This window comes from Sylvia atricapilla, chromosome 16 (genome assembly GCF_009819655.1).
Source record: "Sylvia atricapilla isolate bSylAtr1 chromosome 16, bSylAtr1.pri, whole genome shotgun sequence".
NCBI classification, from domain to species: Eukaryota; Metazoa; Chordata; class Aves; order Passeriformes; family Sylviidae; genus Sylvia; species Sylvia atricapilla.
Window position 1 is genome coordinate 886,229 of NC_089155.1, and position 27,330 is coordinate 913,558.

At 50.0% G+C, this 27,330-nt stretch overlaps 2 protein-coding genes across 4 annotated transcripts in view; one reads left to right on the forward strand and one right to left on the reverse strand.

Annotated features, from left to right (window-relative positions):
• Positions 1-802: 802 nt before the first annotated feature.
• On the forward strand, positions 803-5,432 carry TLDC2 (TBC/LysM-associated domain containing 2). The gene is made up of 6 exons (XM_066330415.1): positions 803-835; positions 1,604-1,759; positions 2,148-2,348; positions 2,483-2,578; positions 3,117-3,190; positions 4,837-5,432. The coding sequence occupies exons 1-6, from the start codon at positions 803-805 to the stop codon at positions 4,970-4,972; spliced, it is 696 nt and encodes a 231-aa protein (XP_066186512.1). The 3' UTR covers positions 4,973-5,432.
• A 3,832-nt stretch (positions 5,433-9,264) lies between these two features.
• The window catches only part of SAMHD1 (SAM and HD domain containing deoxynucleoside triphosphate triphosphohydrolase 1), a 28,355-nt gene continuing 10,289 nt past the window's right edge, over positions 9,265-27,330 (reverse strand). For all 3 annotated transcript variants that reach the window (XM_066330497.1, XM_066330499.1, XM_066330498.1), the window contains 11 exons: positions 26,605-26,675; positions 25,688-25,843; positions 22,623-22,723; positions 22,414-22,522; positions 21,768-21,859; positions 20,314-20,429; positions 16,680-16,819; positions 12,704-12,793; positions 11,438-11,542; positions 10,985-11,122; positions 9,265-9,894 (listed from right to left, as the gene is read on the reverse strand). In XM_066330497.1, the coding sequence (XP_066186594.1) occupies positions 9,772-9,894; positions 10,985-11,122; positions 11,438-11,542; positions 12,704-12,793; positions 16,680-16,819; positions 20,314-20,429; positions 21,768-21,859; positions 22,414-22,522; positions 22,623-22,723; positions 25,688-25,843; positions 26,605-26,675 (1,241 nt within the window). In that variant the 3' untranslated portion in view covers positions 9,265-9,771. The remainder of the gene's footprint in view (positions 9,895-10,984; positions 11,123-11,437; positions 11,543-12,703; positions 12,794-16,679; positions 16,820-20,313; positions 20,430-21,767; positions 21,860-22,413; positions 22,523-22,622; positions 22,724-25,687; positions 25,844-26,604; positions 26,676-27,330) is intronic.

Consider the following 27,330-nt stretch of genomic DNA (forward strand, 5'->3'; position numbering starts at 1 on the left):
TGCAGAGATCCACCTGCAGCCCCCAAAGGAGCCCACACCGGAGCAGGGGAAGGACTCCGATTCCTCTCCCAGAGCAGCAGCAGAAACAACCTGATCATAACCCTTATTCCACATCTCCCTGCACTGCTGGAGGGGAGGATGCAGAGCTGGGAAGGAGGGAGGTGTGGGGAAGGTGTTTTTAAGGTCTTACTTTACGTGTCAGTATCCTGCTGGGATTTTGTTAGTAATCAATTCAGTTAATATATCTCTAATTCGAGTCTGTTTTGCCCTGAAAATATCTGATGAGGCATCTCACCCAGTCCTTAACTCATGAACCTTTTGCTGTATTTTCTCTGTCCTGCCCAGCAGGAGGGCAGTGAGAGAGGCAGTGAGAGAAGCTTTGGCAGGTGCCTGGTGTCCAGCCAGGGTCACCCCACCACACAGGTGTTGGCTGTTGCTACAACCATTGCAATAGTTGTGTTGCAAAGAGCAACTTGGCACAACACCCCAGGTGATGCCAAAACAAGGGCAGCCTCTGGCCCCGGGGCTCTCTGCTTGGTTCCAGGCAACAGCCAGGTTGCGGAAGAGGTGACAGCCCCCGGCCACCAAGCACCTGGTTGGAGGGGGTGCCTGCCCACGCATCTCACCACCAGGCACGGGGGACACACTCTGGACCCCCACGAGCCGGGACAGGCTGCTGGCATCCACACCCACCCTGCCACGCACCGATGGCCAGGGAGGGGCCGGCAGGGCTGAACATTAACCCCGGGGCGGTGTCCAGGGCTCCCTGGAGGCGCAGTGCCACACCCCGGAAACACCTGCGATGAGGGGGCTCCGAGCCCGCTACCAGCTCCTGGTAGGTCCGTCGTGACAGGGTTCCACACGGCAGCGAGGAATGAGCTCTGGGACCGGGCGGGGACCCACCAGCCAGGCTGGACACGGGGCTGGACAGACGGAGAGGGGGCTCCCCTGTGGAGAGTTAGGGGCTGGAGAGGTGTGGGGGGTGCTGGGCACACGTGGGACCTGTCCCTGCAGCCCGCTGCCTCCCGAGGATGGAGGCACCCCGGGGGCAGATCCCCTGCGTCCCGGGGCTGCCCTCACTCCCCCCTCTTGGCCCCTCAGGGTAGCGGGCAGGGAATTGCTGCCCACCCGCCCTTGGCATGCGCCCACAGCCATCCTGAGCACGTGGCTGTCTGAGACACTTTTTACTAGCGGCCACCGGGACCGCGGCACATCCCTGACCCCTTCCACGGTGCGGAGTCGGTCTGGCCAGGGGCAAAGAGGGGAAACAAAAGGCTTCACCCCTTCTACGGGGGCTGCAGCTGTAGAAGTCTTCCCTGCCTTCTTTTCCTCCTCCTCCTTCTCCAACCCTTCCTTCTCGGGTGGTCATACGCCTTTGAAATTCCGTGTGCAGCGGTGGCACGGCCTGGCAGGATGCCAGGGCTGTCAGGAGCAGCGGGCAGCCGAGAGCTGGGCTCTAGGGTCAGCCTGGTGCCTATTCCCGTGGGCTTTGGGCCCCTTCTCCCAGGCCCTGGACAGAGGATGAGAGACACCCCGACCCGGGCGGGTTCGGGAGCTGCTGCTCCTCAGGCCCGCAGGGATGCTCACCTCCCGCTGCCTCCAGGCCGACCAGGACGAGGACCTGCCCATGGGATGCGCGGACCCAGCTGGAGAGGGACAGCGGGGCTGGGAGGGAGCCCCAGCAGGAGCTGAAGAGGAGCCCTGCAGGCTGGTGCTGAGCACGCCCAGCAGCATCCTGAGGGACAGGGAGATCGAGGAGGTGAGGCACCCTCCAGCCTGCCCAGGGAGCCCGCTCTCCGGCTCATCTGCCCCGTACCCACAGCCGTGACCGCAGTGTGAGGCCAGATGGGTGACATTCCCCTGTGCCTAGGGACAGTCACCTCAGTCGTCTCCTGGGGGGAAGGATGCTTGGGGAGGCATCTCAGAAGGGTTTGCGGGGGGAGGAATCTTGAGGGAAGTATCCCAGGACGATGCTGGGAAGGGCGGGGATTTGAGGAGACCCCTTTGGGAACGTGTTGAAGGGGAGGGTGTTGGGACCACCTCTGAGAATGCTCAGATGGGTGACTTTGGAGGCTGCTTGGAGGAATGATGTGCGGGGCCACCTCTCGAGACGACTCTCCAGATCTCTCAGGTTTGTGCTGGGGCAGGGGAGGATGCTCAGCCGGTCAGCACCGTCTGAGGCCCCTGTGCCCCAGCTGGGCCCCCAGCTGCCCCCGCGCCTGACGCAGCAGCCCTGGCACCTGCTCTACTCCACCGCGCGGGACGGCTTCAGCCTGAGGACGCTGTACCGGAGCGCGGCCCGGCCGGACTCCCCGGCGCTGCTGCTCATCAGGGACACGGGGGCACAGGTACGGCCGTGCCCGGTGTCACACGGGGCCTGGCCACCTCCTCCCTCCCTTGGCCAGACGGGGACACGTCCCGGCGCCGGGAGCCCCTCTGAAACACCGCGCCCTGAGTCTCCCCCTTCTGCCCCCCCCCCCAGGCCTTCGGTGCGTTCTCCGCCAGCGCCATTCGCAGCAGCGGCGGCTTCTACGGCACGGGGGAGACCTTCCTCTTCTCCTTCTGCCCCGAGCTGAAGGTGCGCTTCAGGTGCTGGCCGTGTCCCGAGCACCGGGCCACGCCTGGGGGTCCCCGCGGTGCTGGGGGGGATGTGGGCTGGCGGGGCTGCCCCTGGCCGGACGTGGGGACAGCAGCCGGGGCAAAGCCCACGTTTGTCCAGGGCTGGGGGGAGAAGGCGGACCCCAGGCAGTGTGCAGGGAAGGAGGCTCAGGGAAGAAGACCCTACCCAGCTGGGTGTCTCCAGGTTTCTCCACAAAGCAGGGCGGGCGCAGCCCGGCTCCGGGCTGGCAGAACGAGGAGGCCTGGCCCCGCTGGGAGGCTGTGTGTGTGTTCGTTAGCGGTGGCAGCTGTCCCCTGGCAGGGCCCGCAGGGCTGTTGGCAGGGATGGATCAGAACCACGGGCTCGGCCAGGTCTTCTGGAGATATGGAACAAGGAGGTGCCCGAGCAGAGCCAGTTTAGCTCAGCAGCCCCCAGCTGGTCCTCGCAGCACAGGACAAGAATGGGAATGGGGACACTGCTCCAGCCCATGGTCCCACTGCGTCCTGTCCCCATGCAGGTGTTCAGGTGGACGGGCAGGAACGACTTCTTCGTGAAAGGGGATGTGAATCTGCTGATGGTCGGTGGGGGCAGGTAGGAACTGCGCCGGCAGCTTCAGCCGCTCAGAGGGCCACCGGCCCGATGGCCATCATTGCCATCACGGGAGCCCAGGCTGCTCTGTGGAGCTGGCTCCAGGCACCTGGTGATGATTTGAACCCCAAAACACTGGCACCGGTTGTCCAGCAGCGCTGGGCCTTTCATTCCCTAACCCAACTGCGGGCTGGAAGGGCTGCCCGTTCCCAGCCCGCTCCCTGCCCGCTCCCAGCCCGCTCCCTGCCCGCTCCCAGCCCGCTCCCAGCCCGCTCCCTGCCCGCTCCCAGCCCGCTCCCTGCCCGCTCCCTGCCCGCTCCCTGCCCGCTCCCTGCCGGCTCCATGCCCGCTCCCTGCCCGCTCCCTGCCCGCTCCCAGCCCGCTCCCTGCCCGCTCCCAGCCCGCTCCCTGCCCGCTCCCTGCCCGCTCCCTGCCCGCTCCCTGCCCGCTCCCTGCCCGCTCCCTGCCGGCTCCATGCCCGCTCCCTGCCCGCTCCCTGCCCGCTCCCAGCCCGCTCCCTGCCGGCTCCATGCCCGCTCCCAGCCCGCTCCATGCCCGCTCCCAGCCCGCTCCCTGCCCGCTCCCTGCCCGCTCCCTGCCCGCTCCCAGCCCGCTCCATGCCCGCTCCCAGCCCGCTCCCAGCCCGCTCCCAGCCCGCTCCATGCCCGCTCCCAGCCCGCTCCATGCCCGCTCCATGCCCGCTCCCAGCCCGCTCCATGCCCGCTCCCAGCCCGCTCCATGCCCGCTCCCAGCCCGCTCCCAGCCCTCTCCCTGCCCGCTCCCAGCCCGCTCCCTGCCCGCTCCCTGCCCGCTCCCTGCCCGCTCCCAGCCCGCTCCCTGCCGGCTCCATGCCCGCTCCCTGCCGGCTCCATGCCCGCTCCCAGCCCGCTCCCTGCCCGCTCCCAGCCCGCTCCCTGCCCGCTCCCAGCCCGCTCCCAGCCCGCTCCATGCCCGCTCCCAGCCCGCTCCATGCCCGCTCCCAGCCCGCTCCATGCCCGCTCCATGCCCGCTCCCTGCCCGCTCCATGCCCGCTCCATGCCCGCTCCCAGCCCGCTCCCAGCCCGCTCCCAGCCCGCTCCCTGCCCGCTCCCAGCCCGCTCCCTGCCCGCTCCCTGCCCGCTCCCTGCCCGCTCCCAGCCCGCTCCCAGCCCGCTCCATGCCCGCTCCCTGCCCGCTCCCTGCCCGCTCCCAGCCCGCTCCATGCCCGCTCCCTGCCCGCTCCATGCCCGCTCCCAGCCCGCTCCCTGCCCGCTCCCTGCCCGCTCCCAGCCCGCTCCCAGCCCGCTCCATGCCCGCTCCCTGCCCGCTCCATGCCCGCTCCCTGCCCGCTCCATGCCCGCTCCCAGCCCGCTCCATGCCCGCTCCCAGCCCGCTCCCTGCCCGCTCCCTGCCCGCTCCATGCCCGCTCCCTGCCCGCTCCCTGCCCGCTCCATGCCCGCTCCCTGCCCGCTCCCAGCCCGCTCCATGCCCGCTCTCCGCCTGTAGGCACCTGGTGGCAGACTTGGGCCAGCTGCTTGTCCTGTCTCATGCCCATTTTGGGGACCAGAGAGTGAGGACGGGGGCTGGCTGGTGGCCAGGAGGTGGGGTGGAAGGTCTCCACGCATGAAGGAGGCAGGTCGCAGCTGATGGTGTTCTCGGCACGTTCGTAGTGGTAGGTTTGGGCTGTGGCTGGACGGGGATCTGCACCACGGGGGCAGCCAGCCCTGCGAGACTTTCGACAACGAGACCCTCTCACACCGGGAGGAGTTCTGCGTCCAGGATCTGGAAATGTGGGGTCTGGCCTGACCCCACCAAAGACACCCAAGGAAAAATTGGTGCTAGAGGGGATGATTTGGACTCATGTCTTGAGCACAGCTGTTCCTTGACAGTACCCACAAAGCCTGCGGGATGCTACCAGCCTCACCCGTCCTCCTTTCACCCGCTTCCTATAATATCCCGATTTTATGGGGAAATAACAGCTGGTGGGGGCAGCGTGATTGGAAAAAACAGCAATGGGGTCTCAGGCCTGGAGTGTTGCTGCCATGTGGCTGGAGAGCCCAGAGTGTGTGCATGGGCCCACAGTGGCACAGCACAACTAAATCTAAACCTAACTCTAACCCTAGCCTCAATCCCAATCCCAAACCCAATCCACCTGGCTGGGATGAGGCAGAACTGCCCCAGGAAGAGGGCACACAGCAGAGCTGGACATGGCAGGGCCCCATACGGAGAAGGAAGCTTCAAGAGCAGTGATGCCTGTAGGACTGAGCAAGCCCAGGCAGCAGTCACCGTCCCTCAATAAACTCCTCCTGGCCTCATCCTTGCCCTGGAAACACTGAATGGCTCTGTGAAGGTGGGCAGGACCCGTGGTGAGGAGCAGGTTGAGAGCTGTGATAGCCATGTCCTGTCCTAGCCTGGGCTGTGTGGCCACAGCAAGAGTGGGGGTCAGCCCAGGGCACTGCTTCAGGGACCCATCCCTGCTCTGGTATGTCCACACCCTCTGTCATCCTGTGAGGACCAGGACTTCCTCATCAGGAGAGCGTGATGAGTCCTTCCCATGCAGAGCACTACAACCTGTTGCCTCTTGCCTGGCTCACAGGGTTTAGCCTCTCACTCCTGGGGGCTGAGCCAGCTCTCCTCCTCCACATCCACCACCCCTGTCCAAGCAGCAGAACCAGCCCCACAGAGGGATTCCAGGCAGGAGTGGTTCATGGGGTTCCATGGGAGGGCAAGGGCCTATCTGGTTTGACTACATCTGATGTATTTTTTGCGGGAGCACAGCTGGACATCCAGCTGAAGTATCACCCCATGACCGCACCTTATGTCAGCTCCTGTCCCTAGATGAGCAATTTCTTTTAGGCCTGGATCCCATGGAGCCCCAGCCCACAGTGCTTTATGCCCACCCACCCTCCCAGCCCTTGAGTACCTGTGCTGAACCTCACCAGTCATTTCCCTGATGATTCCATCTCCCATGGACAACCTGTGCCATCTCTCCTGCAGCTGGCATTTACTCCTTGCAGCACACATTCACACAGGCTGGGAGATTTACAGAGAAATAGGTGGGAATGGATTTAAGAGGACAGACAGGATGGTGCAGGGCTCAGGCAGACACTACACTGACTAGCCCTGTTTTCAACACAACCCTCTCATACCCCTTTTCTCTCCACCCTTTCGTTCTCCCTTCTCCATCTGCAGAGTGCCACTGACACCCTCCACTGTCCCCCTCCACTGCCTAGAGCTGCCTGCAGCCCTTCAGGGCATCCAGTTCAGGGCACTTGGCCCCTGTGCCCTGGTGCCACCCAATGCTCCCTGCTGATAGTGGCTGCACAGCACCATCCCCCTGGGGACCTCAACCCTCATGTCCATCAGGGCCCTTTCCTATTCCCAGCACTGCCTCACCCCTCACACACACAGAGCCCCTGACTTCAGGCCCATTTCATGCTTCTGCCAGTAGCACTGGGGTAAATTCTCCAGCTGGGTGAGGCTGGAGGCACCTCTGGAGGTCACCTTGCCCAGCCCCTGCTCCATCAGAGCCACCCAGAGCCAGCTGCCCAGGATGTGTCCAGGTGGTTTTGATTCCCTCCAGGGATGGAGACTCCACCACCTCTTAGGCACCTGCACCAGTGCTCAGGCACCCTCCCAGTGCAGAAGTGTCTCCTGAGCTCAGAGGACCCCTCCTGTGTGTCACTTTGTGCCCGTGGCCCCTGGGGCTGGCCCTGTCTCCTCTGCAGCCTCCCCCTGGGTATTTATCCCCAGGGATGAGATGCCCTGAGCCTGCTCTGCTCCAGGCTGGGCAGGCCCAGCTCTCTCAGCCTCTCTCATGGCAGAGATGCTCCAGTCCCTCCATCACCTTCATGGCTCTGTGCTTGGCTCTGTCCAGTCTGTCCCTGTCTCCTGTACTGGGCAGCCCAGCTCTGGGCCCAGCACTCCAGGGCTTGCCTCACTGGTGAGGAGCAGAGGGGAAGGGTTCTGTACCTGCTGACAACACTCAGCCAAAGGCAGCCCAGGACACCAGTGTAACACTTGGCTGAAAGGGTTGTTGCACATTTGTTGGCTCATGGTAAACTCCTCTACACTGCTACATGGGTGGGTGGCCTCAGCACATCCTGGTGAAGGAAATGACCCTTCCCAGACGCAGGACATTGCATTTCCTCTTGGTGATCTTCAGGAGGTTCCTGTCAGGCCCTTTCTGCAGCCTGGTAAGATCCCCCTGGTTACAGCATATCCACCTCTGGAGTACCAGTCACATCTCACCATTTGCAAATGTGCTGAGCATGGACCCTGTCCACCAGTAAATGGGTCTCTGGAACTGGACCCAGCACCACCCCTGGCACAAAACTTGTGCCACTGATAGCCCACACTGAACCCAGTTCTCCAGCCAGACTTTGATCCAGCCCTGCCTGCTCACCCAAATGCCATTTGACAGCTCACTGAGGCTGACACCACCACTGCTCTCTCCTCAGCCCCTGGCAGAGTCATCTCAGCACAGAAAGGTGACCAAGTTGGTCAGGCATGACTTCACCTTCCCTTCCCCAACAGCTGGAGCAGCATGTAAATCTTCCCTGGCCCTTGGAGGTAGCCACTGTCCAGGGTGTGGCAGGGCCAGGTGGCTGCACTGTGCACGAGGAGCAGTGGGATCCTCCCTCAGCCCCAGCCCCATTGCCTGTGAGGAGATGTGAACCAAGAAGCTCTTCCAGAGCGAAGCTCTTCCAGAGACAGCAGGTAGGAATATCTTGGCTATTTGGAATGGCGCAGTAAGACTGTTTCTAATAAAGTCCACACGCTGCAAATCTTTATAAGAATAGTAAAATCATAATTTATAAATTTATTCTTCAGAGGGGCTCAGAAGAATGTTGAAAAAAGAAATGCTCTCAGAACTTAACGTTAAGTATAAACTTTTGGTTTAACATAAGCAAAAGATCTTTCCCAAGTATAAAGTGCACAATTAGTAACAAATTAAAAACAAACTGAATCAACAAGAACAAAATTATATCAAAATGATACTTGATCTTATGCAGACAAGGGAGATAAATGCCTTCACTCTAAGATACCGTTTCTCAAGGAATAATAAGTTTTAAAAAGCTTTTAAAGAGGTCATAAACCCTTCTCACCAGTTACCTGGTTCACCTGCAGGTCTGAAATACTGTTAGGCAGGAACACCAGAGTTTGCACCTTCAGACACATGAGCACAGGTACAAAACCAGCAGAAGTATATGGATACTCCTCTTCCCTCCCTCTAACAGCATCAGTTCCCAAGATAAAAAGGGCAAAGGAGACATAACAGGAGTTCTGGAGTTCTCGCACAGCACCTTGCCACTGGGTTATTTTTCAGGACCTACTCTTGCTACCCACCCGACTGCCTGAGCCAGATGCTCAACACCTCTGTCCCCATTCTGGATATAAAGACCACGGATCGCTCCAATGTCTGAGCATTACTGAACATTTTACTTTGTGTTTTTAGTTTTGTGGTCAGACTTTTTTAATCTTTGAGGTTTTATTTAATGAAAGCAGCCTTCCTCTTAGACCTGAGTAAAAGATGAGAGGAAAATTATCTTCCTCGATCACTTGTTCAACAGCACAAACATTCAGAACACTCACACCAGTACTGCCAGTACAGGGAAACTGCAAGAACCCTCACAGATCTACAAGACACAGAAAAATGACACAGGGATGGCCATGAGATCCAGGAGAACAGGGCAGGGATACAAGAATGGAGGGATTCCTGATGAGCCTGTCTGCCCAGTACAGTGTAAAGCAGAGCCAGGGTGCACTTGGTGCAGGATGGGCAGAGCAGGGCAGAACCCTGCTGCCACTGCCCTCTCTACACACCTGAACCATGGCAAGCACCTGGGCAGCTTGGCCTTCCTGCAACCACTCACACCACTGGCCTTTTGTGCAGTCTTTGCAGACAGACAAAAATGTAAAAAATGTAACATTCTATGTATCAAAAGTACACAATAAAACAATAAAATGCTGCATGGCACTGCAATGCATTGTTACTTCAATAAAAATTATGGTCACTTGTAGCAAGAGGTCTGCACCAGCTCTTTGAATACCAGAAAAATAATCTTTAATTATCAAAACATTCCCTTTTTTCCCCCCCCCATGAAATAATTTTGCTGATTTTAAAGACACCACCCTTGGTAATTTCCTCTTTACCCCACTGTATTTTCAGAAGCATACTCATCCCTCTCTTCCTCAGACACTAAAAAAAAACCTCAACCCCCAAAAAATCCCATCAAACATGGGCTGGGGTTTTTTCTAAGTCATACAATAGCATAGCTAAGGAAGGAATCAGGACTAGACAGAGTAGTAAAATCTTGTAGTAACAATGAATTGCAAATGTTAAAGTTACTCTTGCTACACAGTGCCAATACATTCAAAACTAAATGAGAACTGAGTTTACTCTGTTGTAATAAGTTGTTTTTTAGAAGTCCATCTGGAATATGCACTTTAGGTATCTACATTAAAACATTCTTTATTGTAAAATGCATCCTGCATTGTTCTGTGGATTCTTCCAGTCCGTCCAAAGATCTTTTAGAAGAGTTGATGCTCAAATTTACTCATCTTCTGAGGAAGCAGACAAAATAGTGCCAAAAAGAAACCTGTTACTCATCAAAAGGAAGCCGTTGTTTGCAGCTGGGTTCTGAGGCTCTCCTGTGTTCATCATCTGTCATATTATTCCAGGTTTTCTTCATTGGAGTTAGATGAGGAGCAACAACATCACCATCCTAGTATTAAAATTCAGGAAACATTAATTCACTTTTGCTTTCCATTCTAAAGCAGAGAAAAAACAGCTCACTCTCAGGTTTAATAGGAAAAAATTAATTCAAGGTCCCAGAATCTTTGTAAATAAATAAAGACTAGTGACTGTGCATCCCAGGTGTGGAAACTGCTGCAGTGAGTGGTGGGGAGACAAAAGTGCCCTGCCTGAGAAGGCATCACCACTGGCAGTCCTGTTCTCCCTAATTTATTATCAGAATATCTGGAAGGTCAACTGGCTGTATCCTGGTCTACAAACAGAATCATTAGAGTGTTTCCTCTGACTTCACCACAGTACCTCATGAACACTGCTGCAATCAACCTACCCTTGGTGCTGGGATGTGCCTTGCACTGTTTGAAACAAGCAAGGTTGGCACAGCAGCTGAGGCAGTGGGACTCATCCCAGTCAGATACAGATGTTAATCTGTGCTCAGGCATAGCCAACACAGACGATCAGCTGCCTAAGCTCAGAAATCAGCTGGTGAGATGCACATTTCTGTGCTCTGCAGCACACCAGGGCCTGCAGAGTGGATCTGCCTGAAGCTGAACCATGTGCTTACAGGACACAGCCATGGAGAGCTGTAGCTTGATCCATTTGTAAAAAACCCTTCTAAAATTAACTGCTCTAAAAGACAGATGCCAGAAGAATGACCTAAGAATGGACTTTATACAATTTTCCATTCCTGCATCCTCACCTAGGAACACTTATCTCCTGGGTGGCCTCTTGTGTTTGAGGATGCAGCTCTTTCCCCAGAGGGATCTAGTGGAAGGTGTCTCTGCCCATGGCAGGGGTTTGGAACAAGGTGATCTTCAACATCCCTTTCCAACCCAAACCATTCCACGACTCTGTAATCCTATGGTATTTTCAGGTGTCTCCAGCACTACTTCAGTGAAATTAAAGCACCCTTAGTTGAGAGCCGTGATAAAACCAGAGGTTAGGTGAGTGAGTGCCTCAGCCACGAGGGCAAGGCCTGAATGCCAAACTTTTTAATGAAAAAGCAAGCTTATGGATGAAGATGATGAGCTCTAAACAAGAAACATAGCAAGTGATTTTGTTACCTGTGGTTTGGTGAAATCGTTCTGCATACACCACTGAACAAAATACTGTTTTGCAGCTGAAATGATACGTGGATTCTGACTTTTGTAATAAACCCGGATAACCTGCTCCATAAATATTATGGGTAAAAGCTTTGAAACCTTTGAAATAGAACAGAAAAAAAAACTTGAGCATTTCTTGGAATACAAACAGAAAGCAGTAAGCCCCATTATAATCCATGAGTTTCATCCAAACCAGTGGTGATATTCAATCTCCCAGTGTATTCCAATTAAATACTGTTCATATGCAAAGGCTGTCAGGGTTCCAGATTGTCATAATACAACACACACTGAAGACCTGCAAGGCCATGGATCCCACCATGTCTCCACAAATCCTGCATGAACAACCACACAGGACTGTGATCACTTCCATCACAGGTTGTGAAAATGCTTTTCATAAGGAAAGTAAAAACCTACCTGTTCTTTACTGATTTTGACTGCCTTGGAAGGATCAGCCTTGCAATAGAAGTGAACCTTATCAATTGGATTCTGCTCCTTCATTCCATAATCCATGCTGATAACCTTGCATATAAAACAAAGAAAATGGCATTTGTTTATCTTTGTCTTTAGTTTTCTCACAATAAATACAAACACTCCACTCCTGAAAATTACAGCAATCAAATGAAACTGTCATTAACAAATTATTACTTAAAAAAACCCTGGTATTTGTATTTTGCATCTTTTCTCCCACCCCCTCTTGCTCTGATGCTGCCAGGTGGATATTCACATTTACAGTGACCAGCTCCCAGTTGTGCTCTGAAATATTACAGTTTCCAGGACTGGAAGTGGACGGGTCCCTTGCCAGCCTGGACCTCCCCAAAACACACACCCCCCAGAGGCTGCAGCAGACCTTAAAATTATAAACATGAAGTTCAGACAACGTTATTCACATTGACCTGTACTGAGGGCAGTACACCAACATTTCTATTTCTATTTCAGCAGGGACCCACTTCCCTACAATTTCAGTTTGTGGGATAGGAAAAGTCCAGGCAAATTCTTTAAAGCTCAGTGAACTGCTACAGTCTTGCCCAGTGAAGTGAACCTTCAATGCAAGGGTGCTTTACAAGTGGCTTGTGATGCACTCTATGGAAAGCCACTTGCTCTTCCCAGAATGAACTGAGAACAGGGATTAGTGTGAGATACTGCAGACTGCCCCAGCTCCTCCTCTGTCTCAGGCTCCCTCCTTCCCACCACGGCTGGCTGCAGATGGAGCCGAAGCAGCAGCTGCTTTGTACAGGAGACAAACCCCAGAAGTGCCTGCTAGGCATCAGGTGTGCAACACCAGGAGCCCAGAGGTCACGGTGCCTCTTTTCCTTCCACTGGCCCCACAGGTTTCCTGCCTTCCTCACCCATCCCGTGGTCCCCAGGCTGCTGCCATTGGCACCCATGTATCAAACCCCACGGGTTTCCCCACTGCTCCCTGTTGGAGTGAGGACAGTGACAGGAGAGCCCATTTGTCACCAGGAGCAGTGTACAGATGACAGCCCAGTGAGGCAGCCCACTGCCTGCCCCAGACCCTCCCACCACAGCAAACCTCCCATGGGAAGCTCGTTGCCCTCAGATCCTCAAACTGAACCAGGCCTGTAGCTACAGACACCCTGTGGGTTTGTTCTTTCACCAGGGTACACAAGGCCCTCTGCAATTGAGAAGTTTTTACTTGAACCCGCTCTGAGAGGTGTTTACATCAACTATGAAATTCTCAGCCTTTAGCTCCACATCTGGAGGGTCCTTCTCTGGCTTGGAATTAGCGATGCTTTCTGCCAGATTATTACTCTGAAAGAAACCAAACCAAAAGATTAACTCAGTAACTCAAATTACTTTCATGCACTCTCAGGTCTAGGTCAAGGCAACTCAACATGTGATGCAGTATGTTTTTAAACTAAAGCTTTCAATTCTTCATACCTTAACAAGACTCTTGCAGCAATCTGGTTTTTTGAATTACTGTACATCATAGCCACTAGTACAAAACCCAGTTTTTAGAAACAAACCAGCTTATGCAATTGAGAACACCCAAAATCTGCCAGTCTGTGGAGGAGGAGTTTTATACCTGAGGATGGGGCACGGGGGAGAGCAGGAGTGTGCCATCCAGAATGCTGAAGCATGAAAGGCAGAAAATAAGTACTGTCAACTAACTGTTTTGCCAATATAAATGTGTTGCAATTAAGTTCCTGTTGGGGGTTAGGTTTTGTTCCTTTTTACTCTAAAGAATTTTTTCCCCATAAGTTACCAAGGAGACTAAATGTCGTACTTAAGACTATTTAACAAAACAAAGGGGTGGTCAAAAGCTCGGATAGGGGTGGGGGTTTGAGGCAGGTAACAGGCAGAGCTTCAGGTAGCCTGTAGGTCTGGTTTTTGGCATTCAGGGAGAAAGCACGGCTGGGTTGGTGCTCCTGCTGGAGGATTTCACTGCAGTCCAGTCCTGGGAAATCTGCCATCATCTGCTTACCCTGGAATTCTGAGCTCCTCTGCCACCCTTCGAGAGCTGGGCCAGCCCTGCCCTGCCATCGTGGTTCCATCAGCACTGCTGCTCTTGCTACAGCGTGACCCTGCATCCCCCAGCCCTGCTGGGACACCCTGCCATCCCAGCTACCAGCCTGGGACTTCTCCACTGTTCCCAGCTTGGTGCTCTGAGGATCCTGCAAAGGCACCGAGACCAAACTGCCCTGGGTTTTTGTGAAGCAAAGTCCTCAAAGTTCTTGGTACTGTTTTTGTTATCAACGCTGTAGTTGGTTTTTTTGTTGTTGTTTGGTTGGTTGGTTGGTTTTTTATACATATCAGTAAAGAACTACTATTTCTATTTTCAAAATCTTTTGCCTAAAAGCTTTTAACTGAAAAAATTAAAAAATTATAATTGAAAAAAGGGTGGTGGTAGTAGTTTACATTCACCATTCCAAGGGAAGCTCCAGCTTTTCCTGGCAGATACTTGTCTTCCTAAACCAAGACAGTTCCCCAAAGTTGAAACTAGACATTTTCATTGAACTTTTTAAATGAAGGGCTGCAGGATCTTACCTGCTAATAAAGCTTTTATATATATGCAATAAAACATTAAAAAATCACAAGAGACAGACAACCACAAAAAACAAACCAACAAACAAAACAACACAAAACACCAAACAAACAAAAGCAAAACAAAACCAAAAAAAAAAAAACAACCAACAAACAAAAAACCAAAACAAACCCACAAAAAGTACTTCACTAAAGTACTCCGCAAAAGCTGAAACGCACAAAGAGGTTTTGTTTGGTTTTGGCCCCATGGGAATATCCCTGCTGACACTTAGGCTAACGTGAAGCAGAAGGGCATGGTTAGATGGAGAACAGTTGTCCACTGAAATGTGTTAGTTCTCATTCTCTTCTGTGGCCTTTTTTCAGGACTGCTGTGCTCTGGAGAAGATGCAAGGTTTGAAGTAGCAAGATTTCCTGGGAGCAACTGAGAGTCATGGGAGTGCAGCCCAGAGCAGTCAGGAGACTGTCCAGGAGGGAAGGAATTCAGCTAGGAGCAGTTGGGTTGTTTTGGGTTTTTTTTTGCTGCTGGTATCTTCATTGCAGAGATGGAGAGACTGACAAGCAGAAAATCACACACATTGCCAAGCTGAGGCATGTGTGTAGTATGTAGTGACTCAAGAAACCAAGGAAACGTTTACTCAAACTGAGAGCACACTTGGAGGAAAACCTTTTCAGGAGGGAACTGACTTGAGGCAGCCTGTTTGTAACTATTTCTACTCTGTAACAGAATGTACATTTGTTAACTTAGTTCCTATCTTTGCTTGCATCCTTTTGAAACTACCTCTCTGGTTCATTAACTGGAAACTCAGACTGAATTTCAGAACTCTGAAGCTGTTTGGGATTTTTCCCTGGCTCTGGCCAGTTTGAGGACCAAAGAACTGAAGGGGCTGGAGCAACCTGGTTTAGTTGAAGCTGTCCCTGTCCATGGCAGGAGGTTGGATGTGGACCTGATATTTTCTGAGCCTGAGAATTGCTAGCTCTTCCTAAGGGGAACTTTTTAATAGTTTTCTTTTCCCCAAAACAACCTTGTGTAAACAATATTCCTTTCCCATAACAGCAGGAGTGGTTTGCAATTTCTGTTACTTAGCCAATGGGAGAGGTGTCAGCCCTATGGACCAATAACGTGCCTTTTTAGTGCAGCTTGTTATAAAAGGGCTGAATGAATTGTAAATAAAGCCTTCTGATTTCTACTGCCTCCTGACTGGAGTCAAGCATCTTTACTTCATGTCCTGTTGCAACAGTTGGACTGGATGGCCTTTAAAGGCTCTTTCCAATCCAAACCATTCTGTGATTCTAAACATAACCTTGTGGTGTGTGAAGGAGCAGAGCAGACACAGCTCTGTCTTGTGCAGCCACTGCTACCCTCCAGCACTGGGAGGAGGCTGAGCCTCTGACATTGCTGCCACAGGCACCAGAGGAGCAAACATCCTCCCTCAACCCCTCAGCTGTGCACCCCCAGCTGTAAAGCACTGGCTGGATATAATTATGGTACCAACAGTGACCCAGTCTCCCTTCAAAACAACACCCTGGGTACCACAAGATTCAATGCCTCTGGCTGGACTTTCAAAATGAGTGTTTTTCCTTTCATTACTCAAGCTTCTAAAAGGAACTGTTTAAAGGTGCAACTCATAACATTTGCTCTCACAGCTGTCTCCTTATTTGTTGGGCCATCTATCCCAACATTCTCCTCAAAAGGGCAGAAACTTGATAATCCATGTACAACCATTTCATGTTTGCTGTCATCTATTTCTTCCCAGCTTTTGTAGTACCAAATCTTTTAGCACTACTTTTTCTCAGACAAAGAACACAAGTAAAACTTCTCTTCAAACAAAAAGATGAACAGCTACATCAGTAGTCCTTTCCTATCCTTATTTTTTAGAAGACCTGAATTATTTTTATGAAGGCTTTCTAGATACAGACATCCACTTCTGGAAATCAGGAACAGAAAATTTTCACCATTATGGCTGAAGTTTGGGGATAAGTAACTGATGACGTGAAAACACAGTATAGCACATTAAAAGAGCTGAGCCAGCTGAAGTGAGCTCTCATATACCATTATTTTGAAATAAGACAACAGGAATTAAACTGCTATCTGCTTTGAAAAGCACTCATGAAGAAGACTGGAAAAAGTACATGCATGCTCATGTATAGTATAGTATAGATTAACACCAAGAAATTCAGCAGCTATTATTCAGTTCGATATTTATTCTCAAAGCAAAGCACACGAATTACAATTGAAAGCAAATGTGTTTCTTATTATTTTGAAATTTTCATGAACATCAAATGATGTAACAACCTTCTCAATCACTGATTTCACTGTATTTCAATCACTGAAAACACTGTAAGAGTGTTTCATAAAATTTTGTATTTTTCAGAAAAGCTTTTCCTGAAAATACTTCTGCAATAATCAGCTTCTGAATTGCTACCTGTTGACATTCTTCTGACTGTGGATAAAACTTTCCCCAATTTCTTATATGTTTCGTGGCTCAGCTACTTAAAGATTGGAGGAGAACTTTTCACTCTATTTTTCCAATAGCAAACAAACCGCCCATCAAACTAAACAAAGCCCACATGGAGATAGAGAAATGGATGGTCAGCAACTTCGAGAACATTTTTATGGGGACAGAAATTAGAACCTTCCACTAGAGGACATTACCTTTACAATTTCCTTCTTTGATTCAGGTCGAGTCTCCCCTAAAAACTTGTATAATTCACGTCGTTCTATTTTACGCAAAATTTCTCGTGCCTCCTCCAGTTCTGGACCACTTGAGTGCAGAATTTCCAGGTAGATACAATCTGCCAAAGTTGCATTGATTTTTGTTAGGTATGTCACAATCCAGTGTCACAGTAAAATGCACAAACAGGGCCAAAGGTTAAAGCAACCAGAAAAACTGCTGGTTCAGGAAAGACACTTTCAGGGAACGACAGAACTAAGTCTGACAATGAGAAGTCACAATATTATCTTAATTATCATTAGATTCACAATGGTTGTTGACAGAAAAACTATCTGAATTCTTACCCTGGCAACATACTTCATTATTTCACTAGAAGTTACTTTCTCCTCTTATTTAGCCAGTCTAGTTTAGCAGACTATCTTGAACTCCACCACTAACTAGCTCAGGACTCTGTCTTGTAAAAATGATAAAGAATGGCCATTAAGCCTTCAGGTTTTCTCAGACTTTGGATGCCAACATCAAAATCCTCCTTCCCGTCTCCACATGACAGTGACACATGCAGTGAGATTCCCACCATCAGTCAGAGCAAGACAGAGGTTTCTTTTAATGTGGCTTCAGAGCAGAAAGGTTATTTTGGCTGTGCTACAGACTGCTATTGCCAGGATGCTGCTGGCCTGATCTACACCCCACAACTGCACTCCCTGGCCAGGAACATGTGGGCAGCTTTGACACATGCTGCAAACACAGCCGTGCAAGAGCGCACCCAGAGCTGCAAGCGACCTGAGGAATTCCCAACACGTTCCAGAACAACTTCAGAGCCATGTACCAAAACACCTTCAACTGTTTAATGGACAAGGTCAACCAAAACCAGGAACTTCTCCACGAGGAATCACAGACTGAGTCTCTTCAGACAAAGAACAGATAATGCAGGGGAAAGAAGAAGCCCATAAATATCTTCCCTGTGCAAAAGCAGCAGTGACAAGGAATGCTTTGCTGTCTCAGCCTTTGCTAGAACTAGGATTTGCTGCCAAATCAGGAGGCAACACATCAAAAAACAACCGTGGTTTTTCACCCACCATGGAAGAAAGCCAGGGAACCTTCTGCTGCAGAACCTCCCAGAGATTCATCATTTGTCCATAACCGAACAATTTCACAGAAGCATCCCTCACCAGGGACTGCGGAAAAAAGCCTCAGGAGTGTCCAGGTTGCAAGCACTTGTCCTAGTTTAAAGGACAGATGTCTGCCAAAGAATCCATGAACCTCCCTTGGAAAGGAAAATATGACCTCCTTCCCTCTGAATTATTATAACTTTGAAATTACGGGGCTTTCAGGCAAAGATATGGGAGAAGGAATAGCAGTTCTTTACGTGTGTGTCTGTGTGTGTATAACAAGGCAAACAAACAACAACCCCGGCAGCAACACCCAAGAGCCCAGAGACCCAGTCCCAGCCTTCTCCCGGCCACAGGCACCTTCCCCTTTGGTGCAGTTCCGGGCACAGCCGGCAGGGGCGCTGCTGGCTCCCGGCCGGGCAGGGCGGGTGCCATGATTCCCCCGCGGCTGCAGGGGGCGCTGTGGCGCGGGCTCGGCCGCCCCTCTCCACACGTGGCAATGGCGGGGGGCTGGTGGAAGAGATGGAGAAGGAGCTTCCTTTGGGAACTCACGGGCAGCAGCCTCTCCCTGTGCGCCTCTGGATAATGAAAGGAGCTGCAGCGGGAACCTCAGGAGCAGCAGCTGGAACGGCAAGAGGCCCCTGGAGGCATCAAATCAAAGTGTAGCACTAAGCCCTAAGCGGTGGCAGAAGCAGCAGGGGCTCCCAGCAGGCACGGGATGTTGGGTAGTGTCCCAAAAAGCCCACAGCAAGGGCAGGGAGCAGCGGGCCTGGGCAGAGGCAGGCGGCTTCCACCAACAGCTGCCTCCAGGAAGGGGGAGGGGGCCGGGGTCCCCTTCCCAGTGAGGTCGGGTGTTGGAAGGTCCCAGTTCAACAGCTGCTCCTGCGAGCAGAAGCTCACCCACAGCAAGCAGCGAGCAGTGCAGGACAGAACTCTGCGGTGGCAGCAAGTTCTCCCCACAGCAGCAGCCCACCCATCCTCACCTCTGACGCCGAGGGCGAGTGAGCGAGGAGCTGAGCCCAGCCCCTCACCCCCCAGCCAAAATCTCCCAGTATCTCTGCACTTCCCAGGAGAAAGCCCCCCAGCTCATACATGGTTAGCAAACTGCACTCTTCTCCCTCCTCCTTGGCTACATCTTTTGTCTCTCTTAACTATGTTTCCAACTCTTAAGCAAGAAATGGGAGAAAATTTCCTGAGCAAAAAGGAAAAAAAAAAAACAGGAAAAATCCTACCTTCCATAGCACTTAGAGGCAGGAAGGAGGTTTGAGAGAATATACTCATCCTTCATGCTCCACTGTACATCTGATGCTGGTACATTCCTCACATCACTCTTCCTGCTGTTCAGCCCTCCTTGCTGAACAGATGGTCCCAGCAAGCTGCTCCTTGCTGTGGCAGACCTTGAGAGGCTGGGCACAGCCCTGCTGCCCTTGCCCTGAGCTGTGCTCCTCACCAGGCACCAAAGGTAAGTCGGTAGTTACAGCAAGACCTGTCAGGCCAGACGGCCCCCAGGAACAGACCCACCCCAGGAACAACACCTCAGTTCTTTCCTTTCTACCCAGCCCTTCCATTGCTCAGCAATGCGATTCACGTTCCCCAACTACTGCTCCTCAAAGCCAGCCTCCCTTGTCGTGCCCTCAGCAGAGGCACACATTGACAGAGAGGACACACAGCTCCTCATCACAACAGCAGGTGTATGGTAAGACTGCAGATGACTGTGGCATAAGAAGGACTGCCAGCAGGCAGCCTTTAGCATAATAAAGGCTAAGGCACACAGGATTCTCTGCAACAGTGCCCTCAGGCCCTGTAGCTTCATACATAGACCAAAAACAGAAGTTCATTAGTCTCTCTGTTGGCCAGCTAAGGCTTGGTGATGGAAACTCAGGAGAGTTGGCTTGGAAGTCCTGGTGAGCTGCAGCTGACAGTTGCTGCAAGAGCTGCCAGTAATCAAGAGCAGACCTGAGCAGGGCTGCAGCACCCCTGCCCTGCATGCACAGAGCCAACCACAGAGCCCTCGAGCAGTAGGGTTGCCTGGCCCACACTGTAGCTCTGAACACAACCAGGGGAACACTGGGGCCCCACAGCACAGACCACGAGAGGCAGGCAAACAGGGCAGCAACCCTGAGACCCCATGAGAGCTGTCTGGAATTTGCTTTGGGAATAGCTTCACAGCACAACACATATTCAGTACTTCACCTGACAGAGCCACCTGTAGTATCACTTAGAGCTCACTTACATCCCACTCATGAGAAGTGCAACAAACTCAGGGCACAGGTGGGACCTTCTAACACTGCTGAATCTGTACATAGGTGGAACATAAAGTTGGTGCTTCTTTCTCTTTCAACATAGAAGTGTTTTAAACTAGAAGGTCTTGCTCTCCCAGCAAGATTTGAGATCACAAGCAATAGACAGGCCAGGCCTGCCCCAGCTTCTGCACATAAAAGCAGTAAAACCAGCATTTTAACAGGTACTCATGCTCTTTTACTTAAATAATTCTGAGACGTCATACCAGTTAGTTTAGTGTAGGCTTCCATGTCCTCCATTGCTGTAGAAATCCGATACACTTTTCCTCCAGAGCCTCTTATTTCAAAAAATTTGTCTGCTTTTTGAAAAGCTTCTGTTATCCTAATTTGAGACAAAATTATGACTTTAGGATAATATAGTTTTGAAACACCTCAATGGTCAACAGGCAAAATGAAACGAACTAGTATGTTATAAAAAGAAGACAACAGATGAAACTGTATCCCCAGCACACAGCAGACACTGATCACTGCAACATCTCGTCTCCATGCTGTCACTGCACATTCCAACAGAGATTTACTGAAGACAGGTTCAGAACAGAATGTAACCTTTAGATGACTGAGCAAATTCACTTTGTTCTGCTTCAGACTGTGTTCAGCACTGCTGAGACAATTGCAGAACCTTGCAAAACAGTGACATGGTCCCTCAGCTGCAGTAAGGCTTCCTCAGAGATGAGCACACCCTTTTACAGACTCCCTGCTTCCTGAGTTAACTGAGAGGGTACAAAGCATTGTAAAGGGAAAACAGCACAAATATGTAGCATTTTCAGATGGGAAAATACGATGTTCTAAAGATTAAGTTCTTCCAGATTTCCATGTACCTTGCTGTCATTTCCAGCTTGGACACTCTTTCAGAAAGGTTGCTATAATTATAGGAAACCAAGAACTGAGTTTTTCTAAACTAAAAAAATGTGTTTTATTTGTCATATGTGGGTACTATCAAACCTGAGCATTTTTAGTCGGAGTTTTAGAGGATCCCTAAATCAGGAGCTAAAGTTTATGAAATGAAAGCAATCCAAATCACTCTTGTACTGTGTAATCCTTAACATCCCTTTTTACCAAACTCAACAAACAGTCACCCAGCAGACATAACACTAAGAAAAAATATTTGGGGATACAAGTATTTCTGATTCTCAAGAAAAGTAAAATGAATAATGTTATAGGGAAAATTCTATAGACATCAACAAGAGAAGTAAAACAGCAAGTAGCCAGCTGAGTTGGTCTTGAGTAAAGCTTACATTACAAACACAAAGCCAGGCCTCAGCTGAGCCACATGAGCCCATTCATGACTCCACTCTGTTAGTAACCCTGCTCTAGCAACCAGGCAGTTCGAGCTAAATGGTCTCTTACTTGCAGATAAAGATCTGACTTCAGCAGTCATCAGTTTAAATGGTTTAAGCACACCCTGGTTCTGTGCTTCTTCAGCCCTTTAGTAATTTTCCTCTAATTGTACGTAGAAGGATGTTTTTGTCTTTGTCTCTTTCTGTTTTTGTTTAATTTGTTAACCACAGTCTTTATGACACTCTAAGCATTAAGTCTTTTCACAAGAATCAGAAGTGGCTTTTATTCTGTGTCACACCTTATTGATTTTCTGAGTATTCCAAATGGACATGGATTGTTTCAAAAATTCAAAAATAAATTGAAAAGGAAGGAATATACTTGCATTATTTCAATGATGTTGCCAGTTTTATGCTGGTATGCTCTCCGGTGCAGACAATTCCGGGTGTGGAACATCTCGTACAAATTTCCAACTTCCTGAATAAAAAAAACCCTATCAGCATTTACTTTTGCCACTGTTTTACTGGGAAGATTAAAACAATCCATCAAATTATCAAATTAGTTGCCTCCTCCCATTCACAGCATAAAGCAGAATGATTACTATTCACAATTTCCAAATTTTAAAACTGGCTCAGGCCACCATAGGAGAGCAAATTGCTGACAGTGACCCCAGGCAGCCTGGCAGTGAAGGGGACTCCTCATCCCTTTAGCAGCCCCTCACCACAGCCACATTCACTTCCTGCCCAGCAGACTTGCTGACAGCAGACCTGGAACAGGATCATGCAGATCTGACGGGTCTGTAGAGTCACCTCTGACAGGATCTGCCACTAATCTTTTCAAACAGTAGTTTGCTCTGCCCCTCCCCCAAACAGCAGCTTCTGAGAAAAAGCTTTCAGAGCAGCAACTATTTCTCTCCCTTCTGGGAGAGAAGGGACCATGGGGCAGGACCCCTAGGACACCCAGCCATGGGGTGCAGCTCCCCTGTGTGCCCCCAGGTGCCCTAACCCCCCCAGGCTCCACACACTGCTCACCTTGTCACGGGTACAGATGTGCTTCTGGTTTTTCACTTCACAGACCCGAGTGAAGATAAGCAATCGCTTATAGTCAAAATTATTTGGGATTCCAAGATGATGGCAATCCCTAGAAATATTCCAGAGAGTGTTAAACAGTATGATAATTTTTGTACATACAGTAGTATTTTGTCAATAGGAATTCATAATAAAATGTAAGATTTGTATACCTTGCAAAATAATCCCACTTGTCAACGTCAATGCCATTTTTTTTATTAGCTACAATCTCATAGAGGAAACTTTTCTCCTTTGGTCGACCACGGTAGGGCCACTGACAGGGGAGCCAGGAAGAAAAACATTAGAAACAACAAGAAATTAAAGTGCACCAACAATGGCAAACAGCTTTTTAAAGACAGTGAGAATACACTTTGACTTTGCTTGTAATAAACATCCAGCACTGAGGTAGTGAAGAACACAAAGACCAGGAAAGAACTTCCAGAAGCTATCTGGCATTAGAAACCCAGAATAGGGTCTAAGCAGCTGTCTTCTCCAAATCTCAGGAAGAATGGAACTCATGAACACAAGTATTCATTGTCCATCGTTCTACTAAAAGAAAGCCTGCAGCTTTAAAATGAAAAAAAAAAAAAAAAAGCATAGCAATAAAGAAGGGAAATTTTGGAATGATTTATTTCTCAGGGAATTAAATGCACAAACACATCCTGCAATCTACAACTTAATAGAACAGAGTTTACACACACTTACTTAGATGTTTTAAGCAAAAATTGTTTGATGGTTAGCTACTTAAATTCCTACCTCACAAAGGACAATTCAGCCATACAGCAAACAAGAAATGAACACCAAAATAATAAAAGGTGCACTTTTTCTTGAAAATTTTAAGATCTTTCACCTAAAAAAATGCCAAAAACTGGCCTTGAAATTCTGAAAGTGGAAAACATTGTATGAAAACATGGCTTCCATGCTACTTGCACTACAGAAATACTAGAACTGACGTGAATAGCAACGGAAACATGTGCAAGCAGCAGGAAAAAAGTACATAATGGATAAAAATACCATGATCACAAAGAGCTCTGGTACTGCAACATGTTCAGGACACTTTATGTCTGGTGCCTGAACACCCACTGTCCATGTCATGACAGAGGCCTGCACCACAGTGCAGAGCCTGCCCGTGCAATCTGCTGCCTAACACCAGAAGGGTGCTGCCATATATCGTGTGTGGCGCTCCTCTTCCTGGTATCCTGCTGGAAAACAGACACAGAATCCAAACAAAGTAAACCAGACATGGCGAAAGAACGTGGCACAAGATCAATGCTAGTGGCAGGCACCAAGACTTGTGTGCAAATAAGCCCATTTGGATAAAAATCAGCTTGCAGATTTTGTAAATGAACGTCCTCTTCCTTTAGGATCTCAGACTCAATTTCACTATGTGAACTTCCTTGTATTTGCCATGAGATTGCTACCCACTCCCACTGCAGAAAATAATGGGCAAGAGTGAACACTTGTGGGTTACTTGTTTGGGACTACATATAAATTCTGGTGAGGACCAGATTGTACTGGCAGATCTCTGACTGACTTCAGCTGCTACCAGTTCTTTACTCTGGTGGCAACTGAATGAGTGTCCTTGAAGAGAAGACAAAAGCTCTAAAGTGTAAAACACAGGGAGAGGACTTAAGTCTTTCATAGAGTTGCAATGATTAACTATCACCATCTCTTCTTGCTTGCCTCTTGACGCAACTCAGTTTCTTCAAGTCTTATCCCTGCCTCTATGTTTGCTACTGCAATAAATCCAAACATTTTGCTGCTGTCATCAAAGCTGTTGTGGTTCTGGCACTTGGGCCAGGCTCGGATTGCTCACTGCCTCATTGCTGCCAGTGCCCAGTTTCTCTTTATCCAGACTGGGGGTGGCTTCCTTTACTGCAGGCCAGGTGCCCCTAGCTCCCTCAGCTGCTGCTCACGATACTTGTGTCGCCCCAGGTTTGCCTGCTTTTTCACTGTTTTTTCACACAGCTTCAAGAAAACTATGTGTATTTTTAGAATTTATCTATTTTGTTTACATACTGTTTTTTCACACAGCTTCAAGAAAACTATGTGCATTTTTAGAATTTATCTATTTTGTTTACATACGTCTCCTCTGGGAGGAGGAGAAAGATGATTGATGCTGATGTTCACCAACGAGGTCAAAGAGGTGGCTACCTGTTTAGCCAATCTCTGGCTTGCTTGTCAAAGTGTATATAAGATGGAGTCAGAAAAACAAAGAAGAGAGATATCCCTGCTGACCTTTCTGCTGCCTGCTCATTCTTTCGTATCCCTAACGGCAACATACTTGTGCTCCAGACCCTTCCCCAGCTCTACTGCCCTTCTCCGTTGCACCTCAGTGTCTATCTTCAAGTGAGGGGCCCAAAACTGATCCCAGAATTCGAGTTGTGGCCTCAGTAGTGCCCAGCACATGGGAACTGTCACTGTCCTGGTCTGGCTGGCCATGCTACGGCTGGTACAGGTCATGTGTCATTGGCCTCTTGCCTACCTGGGCACATCTGGCTCATTTTCAGCCACTGTCAACCAAACAGCATCTCTTTTTTGACTAGCCACTTTCCAGCTGCCCTGCCCCCAGCCTGTAGCAGGACCCAACATCTGGCATTGTGGAACCTCACACAATTGGCCTGGGCACATTGATCCAACCTGTCCAGATTCCTCTGCAAAGCCTTCCTGCCCTTCAGTTGAGCATGACCTGCATTTCCTAAACCCAGGCTAGCTGGGCCTGATTCCCTGGTTGTCCTGTACATGCTGCATGATGGCACTCTGGATGATTTGCTCCATGACGTTCCCTGACCACCAAGGTCAGGCTGATAGCCCTGTAGTTCCCTGGATCCTCTTTCTGACCCTTGTACATGGAGTCACATTTGCTGATTTCCAGACAACTGGGACCACCCAGGACTGCAGGTAGACGATGGGAAATACCTTGGTGAACACTTCTTCCAATTCTTTCAGTACCCTTGAGTGGATCTCAGTCACCAGCTAGGTTCTCTAAATACAAGTAACATTCTACAGCTTTCCTCTGACCTGGAGGCTTTTGGGTAAGAATTCTCAGGGAGCTGTAAGCACATTAACACATCTGCCAGCACTGCAAGAAATAAACACAACACTCCTCCAGCATGTTGACAAGATTCCAAGAATTTCATGGAGCTAGAAGTAACATATAGCAGAAATCAAAGTTATCTGTTCTTTCAGTGAAATAGACATTTCTTGGGATGACTGCAGGAGCAGCACACTGACTCACCGAATTCACACAGGCAGTTTCATCTATAGGCCCTCCTATTTGTTCCTTGATGAAAAACATATCTTCCTCCAGATCAAGACCATAAAACTTCATGACTTCTTCAAGGTTATTGGAAGTGATCAAATGCTCAAACATTTGAACAGAAGCAGTTTCATGCTGCGAAAAAAACCCCATCCAAATATTGTATTACAATCCCCATCCAAGTATTGTATTGTAAGCATCTTTCCTGCAGTGTCACAGCTTTACTCCAAGTCATCAGCACTGCCCACTAGGGCACATAGGCAGGCCTGGTTGCTTTCCTAGTCATTTTGCATTAAACAGAACAGGAAATCACCCTGTCTACAGAGTCCAGAAACACACTCTTCAGCAGAGAGCGGTTAATTCGGTGTGTTGACAAACAGCAGCACAGCAGTTACAGTGCTAAAAGACCAAATAATCCATTTTGCTGTGCAAAAGATTAACCAGTTTATTCATCTGATTTTGCTAAGAAATTACAAACAGAGAGAGGCCAAAAAAGACTATATTGCACAGAAAACAACTGCTGAAACTCTGTTCAAAATTTTCCAAAAACAGAAGGTTTGAATTCCAAACACTATTGAATATCCTGGCCTTGGACTAAAACACTACACTGGAAAGGAAGCTGCCAGTTGGTATTTTGCAAATGCTCTGCAGAAAGCTCTCAATATGCATTTTAAGGCACAATGCTGGCCAGAAATGATCAGTGCAGCAATAACAAGGATATCATCATAAGATGAGGAAGCAACTTTCTGGTTTTCAATTAAGCCATCAAAATGATGCAATAAGGTAAGGCCAGATAACCACTATAGCCTCACATGCACTGGAACTCTTGAAAAATTAATTACTGAGCCTCTAAAAATTTCAGGCTTGTATTTTTATTTTAATAGTGAAAAGCCTACCTTCCACTTCAAATCTGGACGAGTGAGTGGAATAAATCTTCCATCAAACATGTGTGAAAATGGCCCATGACCTTAAATATAAAGATTACACAGGTTTAGTCTGAGACATAGTTGTCAGCAAAAATTTCCTGAGCAAGCTTATGATCTGAATTCTCCTGTATTTGGCTTCTCCTGACATATCACAGAGTCTTAGACCGGTTTGAGTGGGAACAGACACAAAACATCATCTCATTCAGATTCCTGCCATGCACAGGCACACCTTCCACTATCCCAGGCTGCTCCAAGCCCTATCCAACTTGGCCTTGGACACTTCTGGGTAGGTCAGTCACAGCTTCTCTGAGCAACCTGTGCCAGGGCCTCCCCATCCTCACAGGGAAGAATTTCTTCCCAGTATCTCACCTAACCCTGCCCTCTGCCAGTGTGAAGCCATTCCTCCTTGTCCTGTCACTCCAGGCCTTGTCCAAAGGCCCTCTGAGCTCTCCTGGAACTCCTTCTATGTAGTCTAAGGCCTCTCTGGAGCCTCCTCTCCTCCAGCCCAGCCCTCCCAGCCTGGCTCCAGAGCAGAGGGGCTTCAGCTCTTGGCACATCTCCAAGGCCTCCCTCCAGCAGCACCCCATCCTTACGTTGGGGCCCAGGGCTGGTGGCAGCTCTGCAGGTGAAGTCTCACCTGAGCAAGGCAGAGGGGCAGAATGCCCCCCTCACCTCTGCCCATGCTGGGGATCAGCC

Excerpts from the sequence above, each read along its gene's own strand:
- TLDC2 (XM_066330415.1), top strand. The coding sequence starts at position 803 with ATGAGGGGGCTCCGAGCCCGCTACCAGCTCCTG. Across the intron at positions 836-1,603 it reads GAGCCCGCTACCAGCTCCTG|GCCGACCAGGACGAGGACCT; the intron begins GTAGGTCCGTCG and ends CGCTGCCTCCAG. Across the intron at positions 2,579-3,116 it reads CCTTCTGCCCCGAGCTGAAG|GTGTTCAGGTGGACGGGCAG; the intron begins GTGCGCTTCAGG and ends GTCCCCATGCAG.